Source organism: Helianthus annuus, chromosome 1, assembly GCF_002127325.2.
Source record: "Helianthus annuus cultivar XRQ/B chromosome 1, HanXRQr2.0-SUNRISE, whole genome shotgun sequence".
NCBI lineage: Eukaryota > Viridiplantae > Streptophyta > Magnoliopsida > Asterales > Asteraceae > Helianthus > Helianthus annuus.
The window spans coordinates 122076346-122090800 of NC_035433.2; the positions used below are offsets into that span (position 1 = coordinate 122076346).

The window sequence follows — 14455 nt, forward strand, 5'->3', positions numbered from 1 at the left end:
TAGCCCAAGTTTGGTTTTGGCTATTAATCGAAATTAAATGAATATAACTGAATAAACCAAACAGATTAACTGAAAACAGATTTGTTAATAAAATAGACTAATCAATGACCTTGATTTCGGTTGAGGATAATAATCTAACCAACTGAACAATGCACATCGTGGCAATGTCCGTGTTTCTCGTAGCATCGCGCGCGCACCTATCGGTTATTAACCAAAACGGGTTATCGGTAAGCATAACTAAATCATTAACCTAAACCAAACTGAAACCAGACGAAACCAAACCGAAATCAACCAAAAAGTTAATTAACTGGAAACGGAATTAACCAAAAACCGGTTATCAATTTTTTTTTGTAATCTCGTACTGAACCGAATCATTCATATTTTCATATATTTCTAACTTTTATACCTCTAGTTCATATGTTTCATATTTTATATCTTCATTTCATATATTCATACTTTCACTTGATGTATTTATACTTCAATTTTATATATTATTAAGCAAAAGTGTTAGCCCAAGTTTGGTTTTTGCTATTAATTAAAATTGAATGAACCAACCCAAAAACCGTCCATCAAACCGAGTAAACCGAAGTGATTAATCGAAAACCGATTGGTTAATAAAATAGACTAACCGGTGACTTTGGTTTCGGCTTCGGTTGAGAATAATAACCGAACCAATCAAAGTATGCACATCATAATGAAATAGATTACCCGATTAGTTCTTTTTTATGTATATCTATCATAATGATGCTACAATAAATATTATCTAAATAAGAAAACTACTAAAAAGAGAATTATCATAATGATGCTACAATAACTATTATCTAAATAAGAAAACTACTAAAAAGAGTATCGCAATGCGATGTGTTGCTTTCGCCGCATCATCCGGGCATGATAGTATATTGCTACACGTGTTTGAAGTTATTCTAGAAGAAATTTGAATTTGCTACATTTAAGTCATGTGAGAGTGTGAGGCTATTAATGTGAGAAAATTTTGCTAGTAGTTAGATTTTTTATTTTTTTATTTTTTTTCCTTGACTAGAAGGTCACTCAAGGAGGGAATTTGGAAAATTTGAACATCGTCAATTTTGAATTAGCATTCTTTCACACTCTTATAAGTCTATTTTAATTATGAAAATGTATTTTGATCATAAAATATGATCACTTGGCATCCTTTCACATTGTTATAAGTCTATTTTAATTATAAAAATCATATTTTGGTCACGAAATACGATAGTTTGATACAAATTTATTAATTACTTGTTTATTCGAATTAATTGTTAGAATACATGTACTGAAATAGTTAAATGTTACAAATAGTGAAAGCATATATAATATCACTAGGTTAGAATCTCGTGTATTACATGAGTTGAATAAATGTAATTTTATATACTAAATTAAAACAATTATTCTTTAAAAATCTTGTTTATTACACGGGTTGAACAAATGTAATTTTATATATTAAATAACAAAAATTATATCTCTAAGAACCTCATGTATTGTACTGAATAAATGTAATTTTATATACCAAATAATAAAAACTCGTGTATTGTACGGGTTGAATAAATCTAATTATATATACTAAATAATAAAAAAGTTATATCTTTAAAAACACTGTGTATTACACGGGTTAAATAAATGTAATTTTGTAACCTTGTATATTACACGGGTTGGATAAATGTAATTTTATAAACTAAATAATAAAAAAATTATATCTTTATAAACCCTGTGTATTATACGGGTTGAATAAATCTAATTATATATACTAAATCATCATCATCATCATACTCAGTAAATCCCACAAATAGCAAAGCTAATGTAGGGTCTGAGAAGAGTAAGATGTAGAGGCTGCTTTCAGTAAGACCTCCAACTCGATAGTAGTTTTGCATCAAGCTTTGGACATAAGGCACATAACACTTAGCAATCGGGACAAAGACCGATTAGTGCATGTTCCCTTTTGTCTTTCTGCTATCAACGCCACCACATGATGATAGTGCATGATTAACTGTCCGCCGCTTTTAACGTTATTTTCACAAATTTAGTGAAATAACGTTAAAATTAGTGAAATTTCACTTTTGCCCTCCGAGCATCCACACATATATACATTATTAAAAGTTAGAATATATGAAATTAAGTGTACAACAAAAAAGTCTTTATAAATTTCACGTAGAATTAATTGGAATCCTTTATTAAAAGCAGGTTAGATTATATATGGACTTATACGTGTGAGTAATTGTGATTATTGAATGGTTGAATTTTGAGGGTTTTGAAATGTCAATTTGATTATGATAGATTATATTTTAGTTTTAAAACTTCTAGAATGATTGAATCAAATAAAAGGATTATGATTTGCTAGAAACAAAAAAATAACTGAGTTTTTTTTTTTTCTGATCATTTTGAACATGAGCAAATAGAACGATAGCATCTTAATAAAAAAATAACTAATTGCAAATGTGAAACCCAATAATTTTACTTTTGTCCCATTTGAACAGAAAAGATAAGTACAAACTAAATTTAAAAAAAATGCAATATGAAAATAAAAGATAGAATAATCGATATTTTTTTTTCATAAAATTTGAGATAAGGGTAAACTAAATAAAAAAGTGTCAATTTTGTAAATAATAATATTAAATATGAAAAGGTAGGAAATTACAAATGTAGACATCTTCAATGAATGACACGTGTCTAAAATCAGGTTTCTTTTATTATATAGTATAGATTAGAAAATGGACGGGTACACCATCTCATCCACATCAATTGATCAAATGATGTCAACAATACTTTCATAATTAGACTTGCGGTTTTACCAATTAAATCGGTCTATTGATCGAACCGATCAGATAAATATGCAATAAATTATATACGAAGCATAAAAACGTAAATGAAATTTTTGAAGGTATTTTTTTTAATGGGGTCCAAACCACATACCCAACTCAACCAGCGGGCCCTATAACTAGTTGAACCATGTATCTGATTGATGAGATAATTGGACGTGGTAAGCATCCCTTTAGCCGAGAAGCCAATGTAAAGTCTTTATTGTGGGTGGTGTCACGAACGAGCAACAATGCACGATGACATGCATGTTTTGGTGATGGGAGAGTATGGTATGCCAAATGTTTGAAAATCACATTTATTCAGTTCTGTTTAGTCACATGGCTCCTTGCTACTTGTGTAAATCATTAGGGAGTGTCTCAACAGTTAATTAAAACTGTACCGTACCTTAGAAGTGATTACATTTTACGGTTCATATTGATCGGAAGTTAAGGCAACTCCCATGATAAATCCATGACATGACAAAACAAAACTAGTGTCGTTAATGGCCTCAATGGGACTCATGTGGCCCTTTGCTTTCATTGCTCATCTCGTATCCACTCTTATATGACCAAAAATCTCTTTGTATCTGAAGGTAAAACACCAGCTCATATTCGCTTCTTAATCTCATACTTGTAAGAGCATTCACATTAGAGTCTCCATCTCCATTTATATAATTTAATTATAAAACACATTTTTCTCTAAATTATGTTTATGTTTCAAAAGCCTTCCACATTCAACTCTCTATCTATATCACTATCCTACTCACAAACACTTAATTTATTATTCTTTTCTCTTACCTACACACTCATAGTAATATATAGAGAGTTTGATATAAGCCTCTAAATATAGAGATGTACTTTAGTATTTCTATTTTTTTCTCTATTATAAAGATCCCAATGTATGTGTGTTTTTGTTGTTTCCTCTACTTCTTTCTTTATATTATATAGAATTTATTAATATAGAGGCTCCAATGTGAACGCCATAAATATAGAGATTGTACTTTGTTTTCTAGGGAAAAGATCAAATAGGAAGTTTAATTTCGCTAAGAAGGATAAGAAGCAATAAGAGGATGACATGTGGCAAAGATAAAAAACATAAGGAGGGACATTTTGGTCAAAACTCACCATCTTCAAAAAAAACCCAGCATCTGCAATTCATTTCTCTTCCCTGTATACTCAAATCCACCATTTTCAAAACTATAAACTACCACATCACAACCAACACAACCACCTCCTCCTCCTCCTCCACCACCACCACTACCACCTACGATCGCCACCATCTTGCCGGAAACTAGATCTGAAACCACCACCACCTTCAACCACCTGTCGGGTTTTTCAGATCTGACACCATCATTCCACCATCCACCGCCACCGCTCCACCGCCACCAGTTTCCCCATGGTGTATCAGAGTTTTTTTTCCGCCCACCGTCGTTAATCAGAGTTCTTTTGTAAGTTGTGTTATTTTTTATTTTCATGCGTTTTAGTTATGAAACCTCAATTGCGTTTTTCACTTCATTATGTTTTAGTTAGAGTTCTTTTCATTTTTGTTCTTCTGGATGTTAAAGCAGAGACATGACCATGCTAAAATAGGAGCATGATCATGTTGGAACAAAAGGCATAACCACGTTAAAACTCATTGCGTTTTAGAACCTGCAGTGCAAAGAACATGATCATGCTTAGACAGAGGCATGATCATGTTGGAACTAAGGCATACCCATGTTAAAACTACACTGCTTTTTAGAACCTGCAGTGCAAAATATTGATTTTGGTTTTATTGCGTCTTACAACCTGGAGTGTAAAAAACATGATCATGCCAAAATAGAAGCATGGTCATGTTGGAACAAAAGCATGACCATGTTAAAACATAAACATGGCCATGTTAAAACTTCATTGCTTTTTAGAACCTGCAGTGCAAAATATTGATTTTTAGTTTTATTGCGTTTTACAAGCAAAGAACATGATCATGCTAAAATAGAAGCATGACCATGTTAAAACATAAACATGGCCATGTTAAAACTCCATTGCTTTTTAGAACTTACAGTGCAAAATATTGATTTTGGTTTTCATTGCGTTTTACAACCTGAGGTGCAAAAAACATGATCATGCCAAAACAGAAGCATGGTCATGTTGGAACAAAATAATGACCATGTTAAAACATAAACATGGTCATGTTAAAACTTCATTGCTTTTTAGAACCTACAGTGCAAAATATTGATTTTTGGTTTCATTGCGTTTTACAACCAAAGAACATGATCATGCTAAAATAGAAGCATGGTCATGTTGGAACAAAAGCATGACCATGTTAAAACATAAACATTGTCATGTTAAAACTCCATTGCTTTTTAGAACCTACAATGCAAAATATTGATTCTTGGTTTCATTGCGTTTTACAAGCAAAGAACATGATCATGCTAAAATAGAAGCATGGTCATGTTGGAACATAAGCATAGCCATGTTAAAACATAAACATGGCCATGTTAAAGCTCCATTTCTTTTTAGAGCCTACAGTGCAAAATATTGATTTTTGCTTTCATTGCGTTTTACAACCTGTGGTGCAAAGAACATGATCATGCCAAAATAGAAGCATGGTCATGTTGGAACAAAAGCATGACCATGTAGGGATGAGCATATTGGTATCCGATACCGAACCGATACCGATACCGCCTAATACCGATCCCGAATTTCACCCAAACTAGGTACCGATACCGATACCGAAACATGTGGGTTAGGTATCGGTACAGTACGGTATCGGTATTATACCGTATTTTGAGGGTCGGTATCGGTATAATACCGATACCGTACCTTACCGATACCGAAAACGCCAAAAAGTGGATACCGATCGGGATGCCAATCGGGATGCCAATCGGGATCGGGATCGGTACGGGATCGGTATGGGATCGGTATTCGGTGGCATATGCTCATCCCTATGACCATGTTAAAACATGAACATGACCATGTTAAAACTTCATTGTTTTTTAGAATCTGTAGTGCAAAATCTTGATTTTGGGTTTCATTGCATTTTAGAACTGCAGTGTAAAAGAACATCAAAGAACATGATCATGTTAAAAGGGAAGCATGATCATGTTGGAGCAAAGACATGACCATGTTAAAACATAAGCATGACCATGTTAAAACATAAACATTACAATGTTAAAACCCATTGCGTTTTAGAACCTGGATGTTGGAACAGAGGCATGACCATGTTCAAACAAAGGCATGACCTTGTTAAACAAAGGCATGACCTTGTTAAAACAAAGGCATGGCCATGTTAAAAGAGAAACATGACTATGTGAAACCCATTGCGTTTTAGGTACGTTTTCTTCAGAATTTGAATGCAGAGAACATGGTCATGCTAAAACATAAACATAATTATGTTAGAATAGAGGCATGGCCATGTTAAAACATAATCACGGCCATATGAAACCCGATTGCGTTTTAGAACCTGGGTTATAGTGTCTTGTTCTATCCACTGCGTTTTACGCATCCGGGTTTTCGAATTTTTTTTCAAAAGTATAGCAATAGTGTGCTCGTTTTAAAGATAAAAAAACGCTCGTTTTTATGGTGCAATTTTTATAAAAAAAATACTGTCGTATGAAAAAGTTATTAACGTTTTAAAAACGATGGAGAATTGGAGGAGAGAGAAACTATTGCCTTGGATTGACTAGAATACCCCTAAACAAACTCACGCGTCTCTTTTCTTCCCTTCAATTTCCCTGATTTAATCTGAGCCCTTGATTAACTAAATGAATGGTCAAGATCACTCCCTAGCCTTCTTAGGCAAATAAACTTCCTATTGTATCTCCACCCTTGTTTTCTATATTTTTTCTTTATTAGACCATGCATAGTGGAAGACATCCCACCCTTGGGCGTTTTGCGGCATGTGGCAATCCAGTCAGCAATGGGGCATTATGGGGCATTTTTGTAAAATGAGTGTAATGGGGATGTGAGCATTATGTTAAAAGGGGTCTAAGACCATGTGTAGTGGTTTGGGTGAATAATGCCCTTACCCTAGGGCGTTTTCCGCCATGTGGCAGTACAGTCAGCAAGGGGCATTATTGGGCGTTTTTCTAAAATGGGTGTAGTGGGGATGTGAGCATTATGTTAAAGGGTGTAAATAATTAAATAAAAATAAAAAAATAACAAAAAACCTATTGGATTAAAAAAGGGAAGAGTTAATGCTGATTGGTTGGTCAACATGTACAAAGCGTTGTTTTAACAACGCCAAGCCAATTTTTTTCAAAAATAATGCCCAGAAACGCCCTATGTAATTGGGGGGGGGGCGTTTTTTTTTTAAATAATGCCCCACTACGAGTGGTCTAATAGAATTTAAATAAAAAAAACTTTCAAAAATTGTTATTGGCCAACCAAAAAGAGATGCACGGTGATTGGCCAAAGGATTGGAACTTCGGTGTGGAAAAAGGACGCCTCTTACAATTTTTTGTTGAAAAACGCATAGGAGGGCGGTTGAAGGGGCGTTTAAGGGCGTTGTTGGGGGGAAATGCCCAAAAGTTTTGCCACTATAGGTGGTCTTACAGAGATTCCAATGTAATGATAAATTTATTGTTTTCTCTATTTTTTACTCTATATTATATAGAATATAAAAATATGAAAACGTACGCCCCGCTTGCGGTATGCGCATATAATGTATATATGTGTGGGTGCTCAGGGGGCAAAAGTGAAAGTGCACTAATTTTAACGTTATTTTACTAATTTCGTGAAAATAACGTTAAAAGAGGGGGATGGTTAATCATGCATCATGTGGTGGCGCTGATAGCCGAAAGACAAGGGGGGTACATGCACTAATTGGCAGTTGTCTCAATTGCTGAGTGTTATGTGCCTTATGTCCAAGGCTTGATGCAAAACTACTATCGAGCCGAGGGTCTCACTGGAAGCAGCCTCTCTATTCCTACGGGGTAGAGGTAAGGCTGTCTACATCTTACCCTCCTCAGACCCTACCTTAGTTTTGCTATTAATGAGATTTACTGAGTATGATGATGATGATGATGATAAAAATATGAAAACTCTAATGTGAATGTTCTAACATCATATCGTTAAAGTATGATCAATTAGTGGGTAACATATTTTTTTTTACAAAAACTTTATATTTTAAACAAATTAAAAGATTTTAGCATGATAAAACTGGATTGAGAGATAATTAACCTACCTTTTTATCAAACTTGATGTATACTAAAACTTCATTTAAATAATAAATATATTCTCTTAATATCGATATTATTTACAACTGTATTTAATAATAAATATATCCTCTTAATGTAACTTCATTTAAATAATAAATATATTCTCTTAATATCGATATTATTTACAGCTGTATTTAAAATTTATGTATATATCGAATATCGATATTATTTACAACTGTATTTAAAATTTATGTATATACATTACATTCTAATATCGAGTAAATACAGTTGAGATGCTCTATTATTATTAATGATAATAATAATTTATCATACATTAATAACACCGTTTTTTAGTAATTTTTATGTTATTTTATCATACTTTTTGAAATTTATTAAACTATTTATCAAATACAAATTAAATGTCTTAATACTTAACACATAAGAAATTCAAAAAGAGTTATCTTCTTACTTATAAAATTTCTTTAAATAGTTCATATTTACAGTACAGTTGATAACAACTCTTTCTAACTTTGGAAACACTTAACAAAAAACTTTATTCAAATATCTCTAAAAATTCTCTCTTTAAAATTTAGAGTAAAATGTCAAATTAGTTCCGAGTTTAGGTTAGTTTTACAATTTTAGTTCAAAAATATTTTTTTTGTATCTAAGTCTAATTGGCAAACATGTTTAGAATTTTTTGTTAACTTTTTGTTGTTTTCCTCATTTAAATGAAGGTTATAATCGTCATTTTATGCCATAATATATTTTAATTAAGAGTAAACTGCTAAAATGGTCCATGAGGTTTGGTCATTTTTGCCACTTTAATTAAAAACTCAAACCTTTTGAATCAGGTCTCTATGGTTTCAATTTTGTTGCTATTTTCATCCAAAATCAAAATCAGGTCAAAATTTTCAGTTAACATCCAGTTTTTTTTTGTCTTTTTCCTCCCTTTTAATAAAGGGTAAAATGGTCTTTTAACATTTTATTATAACAAATTAAAAAAAAATCTGACCATTTTGCCCTTCATTAAAATGAGAGGAAAAAAACAAAAAAGTTGGATGTTAACTGAAAAATCTGACCAGATTTTGCTTTTAGATGAAATTGGCAACAAAATTGAAACCACAGGGACCCAGATTCAAAAAGTTTGGGTTTTGGACTAAAGTGGCAAAAGTGACCAAACCTCAGGGACCATTTTGGCAGTTTACTCTTTAAAAAAAAGAAAAACGAAAAAAAAAAGAGAATTTAATAGAAAATTCTAACCCAATTGACAATTGAATGAACATGACAACAAAAAGAAAACCTCAGAGACCCGAATACAAAAGGTTTTATCTTGTGTTTAAGTCAAAATGATGTTGTATGCTATTATACATAATTTACATTATACTGTGGGGCTGTTTGGCTAAGCTTTTCAAAAGAGCTTATTTGCTTATTTGCTTTTCTGAAAAGCAAATAAGTCAATAAGCTGTTTTGAAAAGCTCCATTTTAAAGCTTTTCAAAAGGGCTTATTGACTTATTTGCTTTTCAGAAAAGCAAATAAGCTGTTTTGAAAAGCTCAGCCAAACAAGCCTTGTGTCACTCTAACCACTTTCTTGGTATTGGTGACTTCTTTTTTCTATATTTTTTGACTTGGTGTGTTGATATGCTATTCGTTTTGGAGCCGAGGGTCTCCCTGGAAGCAGCCTCTGTATCCCTAAGGATAGAGGCAAACTCTGTCTACATCCCACCCTTCCTAGACCCTATAAATAACTTTGCTATTTGTGATAATTGTTGTTGAAGTTACTCTAAAATTTATTTGAAAAGCAAAGAAAGAAAGAAATATTTATAAAAAGTTGTACTTGTGACAAACAAACATTTCCAACTGTATAATAATAGTCTCCACACGTAAAAAACCAAAATTTGAATCAAGTACGGTGCGGACCAGGACCACCATGTGAACCATCACCCCTATTTACTCCATCATCACCTCCATTTTCCCTTTAATCCCTAAACCTAAATTATTTACTTCCTCCATTTTTACACACACTCACACACAGTAACCCCTCTCACCCCCCCCCCCCCCCCCACACACACACACCTTATCTCTATTCTTCTTTTGTCAGTTTCTTCATTTCTGTAACTGTAAAAGTTTTCAAAACTGCAATGGCGTAAATAGGCGGTTCCGTCATGGCCTCACAGGTGAGTTTTTTTTTTGTTTTATCAGTCGCCAAGCGACGTCGCTTTAGCGGTTATTGCTGTGCATTTCACTCTTAACTTTCTGAGCGAATTTAGGGTTTCATTTTCTCGATTTCTGTACGGTGTTTTTTTAACTGGTTGATTGGAACGACGGAAGAGGGTTTCACGACGTCGTTTTTTGGTAATTTGTTTGTCACGGGACGACGTCGTTTTTTGGTAATTTGTTTGTCACGGGACGACGTCGTTTTAGCGATTGTATCAGTCGCGTTGCCGCCCCTTGTTACGTCGTCGTTTTTGGCTGTTTTATTAGTCGTCTAACGAAGGCGAAAAGATGTTACGGTGCCGCTCTTGTTACGACGTCGTTTTTGGTATTTTATCGCCTTTGTTACGACGTCGTTTTTTGGTGTTCTTTTATCAGTCACCTAACAAAGGCGAAAACATATTATGGCGCCGCCTTCGTTACGACGTCGTTTTAACGAATGTTTTAGTAACGGTGCCGTTCTCGTTACGTCGTCGTTTCAGCAAATGTATCATTTACTGTGCCCGTGCCGCCTTTGTTACGACGTCGTTTTAGCGGATGTTTTAGTGAGGGTTTCCGCTTTTGTTACGACGTCGTTTTAGTAAAACCTTGAATAGGAAACTTGTTATTTGACTTTTTGACTTTTGACTTTTTTTTAAGGGTATATCTGATTTCAAATTTCCCCGAATAAAGAGGGAAAAAAGCGGAATGTTTACAACACATTCATTCAAAAGATTTTGTCTCAGACAATAATAATATTAATAAAATTTTGTTTTATTTTTTACCTAATAATTTTGTTTTATTTTTTACTTAATCTTGGAATTTTTTTTGCTTTGTTAGTTTCCCATTTTATTTAGTTTTGTGCTTAATTACACTATATTTTAACCTTAATTGATAAATACCCTTTACTTAAAAGATAAGATATACATCAACAAAAACATAAAAATCCGTACGTATTTAAATATTATTTTGATTTTTTTTTTTTCTGATAATGTTGTATATAAGTTGCAGTCGGTTAATGCTAGCCTCCATCACAAGGCATTCTATACATACAGAATGCATAAAGTTTTGATCTTTTTCACTGTATCTATTGTTAATTATAATTGGTTTGATATTCAGGACAAGAGTATGTGTATCGATGATCATGGGTTGTACGATGATGATGAATTGGGTGGTTGGATTAATAATTTCTTGAAAGATCCGGTTCCGGAGAGTTTGGATGGAGATGTTCTTAGTGAAGATTTTTCTAAGCTCGGTCCTATCCCGTCAGAGGTCTTTCGGGAGGTGTTGACGCCAGTCGGTGTTGGTGGCGCGTATGCGGATTTTGTGACTGGTTATGGTGGTTGTTCTGTAAGTGTTCTTGTTTAGTGATGTTCATGTTGACTCGGATGCACTTTAAGCCGTGTAGGCTGAACGTAACCCGTTTAGCTACATGTTGACTTGTTATAAACGGGTTGTAATCAAGTTGACATGTCATCAACCCTAACTTAAACACACTTGTCTATCTAAACAAGTCAAACAGTTGACACGTTATAAACATTTTGTAGTCAAGTTGTAAGTGTATTATACGGGTTGGAGGCATAGTTGTCAATAGCGCGCTACGTAGCGTATAGGTCTAGGCTTGCTGTTAGGGTTGTATCGATAGATAGCGATAATAACAACAATTTATTTATTTTTTGTTTTTTTTTCTAATATAAATAGCAATTAAATATAGCTATAAAATAGCTGGATTATAGGTTTTTGTTAAATATACATGTAAAATAGCAAATATACCAGGGTAGTTTAATATATTATAAAAAATTTCTTGTGTATTGCTATTTATAAAATAGTCGCCCGCTATTTATGGCTATTACCTATGTAGCATATAGGTACCTTATCGCTATTCGCCATTAGCAGCTCTGGTTGGAGGGTTGTAACGAATAGGTTAAACTGGTCGTAAACAGGTTGATTGGTTGACCCGTTTAGTTAAACGGGTAATCTTGTCAACCTAAGCACAACCCATATGATTGAATTTCTTTCAACTTATTAACTGTCTTTTTATGTCTGCATTTGTATTCTACGCAAGATGTTTATAATACATGTTCTTATAATCTTGTATTTATGTTGGGATTTTTTTTTTGTTTTCAGAATGTAGGAACTTTCGAAGCAGAATTTAAGCCTATTATTCACAAACAAGTCTCAAAATCGCACTTAAAACCGCAACAACCGACAAGGTTTTCACAAGAAAAGAAGTATCGAATTCCAAAATCCTTTGAAGCGCCTAGCCCTGACTCGGTCCTCGAACGACGCACCTCCAGCTCAGCCGGAAAGGCTGTCTCGTTCGGAATCGAAATAGCCATACCCGTAAGAACCCGAACCAAGCGGTCACGGTCACAGTCAGGGTCAAGTTTGACTGCAAACACATGGTTAAAGTCAATCCAACAATTTCCAATTCAAAGGGTGCGGAAAAAGAGACGAAAACTTCCTCAACATGATGATCCTAATGAAGTCAAGAAATGCAGCCATTGTGAGATAACTAAAACCCCACAATGGAGGGAAGGCCCAATGGGACCAAAGACGCTCTGCAACGCTTGTGGGGTCCGGTACAGATCGGGGCGGCTGTTCCCGGAGTATCGTCCGGCTGCAAGCCCGACGTTTATACCGTCGTTGCATTCAAACTCTCACAGGAAGGTGGTAGAGATGAGACAAAAGGGAGCAGCCATGAATAATTATGTTATGAAGAAACCTTTTGATGAGTTGAAATGTTCAAATTCAACACTCTAGGATTTGTTCATGGGTAGTTATTAATCTCCTTGTTTTGTGTTAGACTTAGAAATTTAGAGCATTGTTATGATTTCATTATTAAAGTAGGTTTTCTTTATTTTGAATTTTTCTTGTTCAGAATATTAAAAATTGGGGCAGCATCATATGGGTCTTTTTGGCCCAACAAAAGCATCCATGAGCATAAAAAGTGGGCCATTTTTGCTTTATTAGGAGGATGAATGACACTTTTGCATAAAAACTTTTGATAGTAGACATATTGCTTTAACACCTTTTTTTGATAAAAGAATTTTTTTAAGACTTTATTGTTGACTAGAAGTTGAGAAAGGAAATATGTTTTTAGATTTTTTCCACTTTCTTGTCTTGGGTGAACTTAGGAAAGTGGACACCATTACCCACTTAACTTTTAGTAGTTAGTACTATATCATGTGTGGCATTTTAGAGGTGAGATAAGGCTTAGGGACCATGAGGTTCTGAGTTTGATTCATACAAAGAGGGGTTTTCTCAAATTTATTGGGTTTTCTCATGAATTTGTGTATAGATATTATTGCCTAGTGAAGATAGATATGATCGGATGGTTTCGTTGGTGTCACGATGATCAATGATCCAAATTTGCCGTTAAAAAAGTACTATATCATGTGTGGCATCTGAGTTGATTGTACCAACTATACGGGTTGTAACGAGGAACTCACCACTTTGTTTCTATGCGTAACAATAATTGGAATGAAAACTTTATAGGAGGCAGGGGCGGAACTTATGTATATTGAGCCGTAGCACGGGCTACGGCTCAACCTTTTATTGGTAGTGTAAAATAAAAAGAAATATCCGGTTTTTATACCAAGGATACCCCTGAACAACTACGAGGACACCCCTAAAAAAAGTTTGTAAGCTCAAATCATTTGAAAATAATAAGCCCAAATCCCAATTGCCTAATATATTAGCCCAAATCAATTGAAGATTGTAAATAATAAGCCCAATTGCCCAATATGTTAGCCCAAAATAATAAAAGATTGTAAATAAGTGCCCAATTGCCCTGAAATTTTAATGCACGGCACGGCACAACTACGAGAATACCAATCAATTGAAAAGACTGTGGCTCGGGGCTCGCTCGAAAAAAGTTCGAAAAAAGCTCGGTTCGAAGTCAGCTCGGTTTTAAACGAACTGGCTCGACTAGGTTTGTAAATGAGCCGAGCCCGAGCCAAGGTAGGTTCGATTTGTGGCTCGCTTGATAGTTGGCTCGTTAGCTCGCTCGTTCAAATTAAACCTCAAATTATATATGTTTATGTATTCTAATATATTTAAGAAATGTTTAATTAGTAACATGGTTATTTTTTATCGAAAGAAATAGATTGTTAAGCTATAGTCTTAATTAGTAATATTGTTAAGCTATAGTCTTAATTAGTAACTATATATATATATATATATATATATATATATATATATATATATAGTCTTAGGATCCTGTAAAAAGGACATTTTTCATGAGAAGTGTGAGAAGGTATAAAAATTCATATGTAGGCATCATGTTTTGGATTTGGGCATAATGTTTTGGGTTG

At 33.9% G+C, this 14455-nt stretch overlaps 1 protein-coding gene across 1 annotated transcript; it reads left to right on the forward strand.

Moving 5' to 3' along the window:
- The first annotated feature begins 9924 nt into the window (after window positions 1-9924).
- LOC110875469 (GATA transcription factor 11) lies at window positions 9925-13006 on the forward strand. Its single transcript, XM_022123669.2, has 3 exons — window positions 9925-10123; window positions 11259-11489; window positions 12267-13006. Exons 1-3 carry the CDS (start codon window positions 10112-10114, stop codon window positions 12900-12902), a joined length of 879 nt encoding a protein of 292 aa, XP_021979361.1. The 5' UTR covers window positions 9925-10111; the 3' UTR covers window positions 12903-13006.
- Window positions 13007-14455: the final 1449 nt, after the last annotated feature.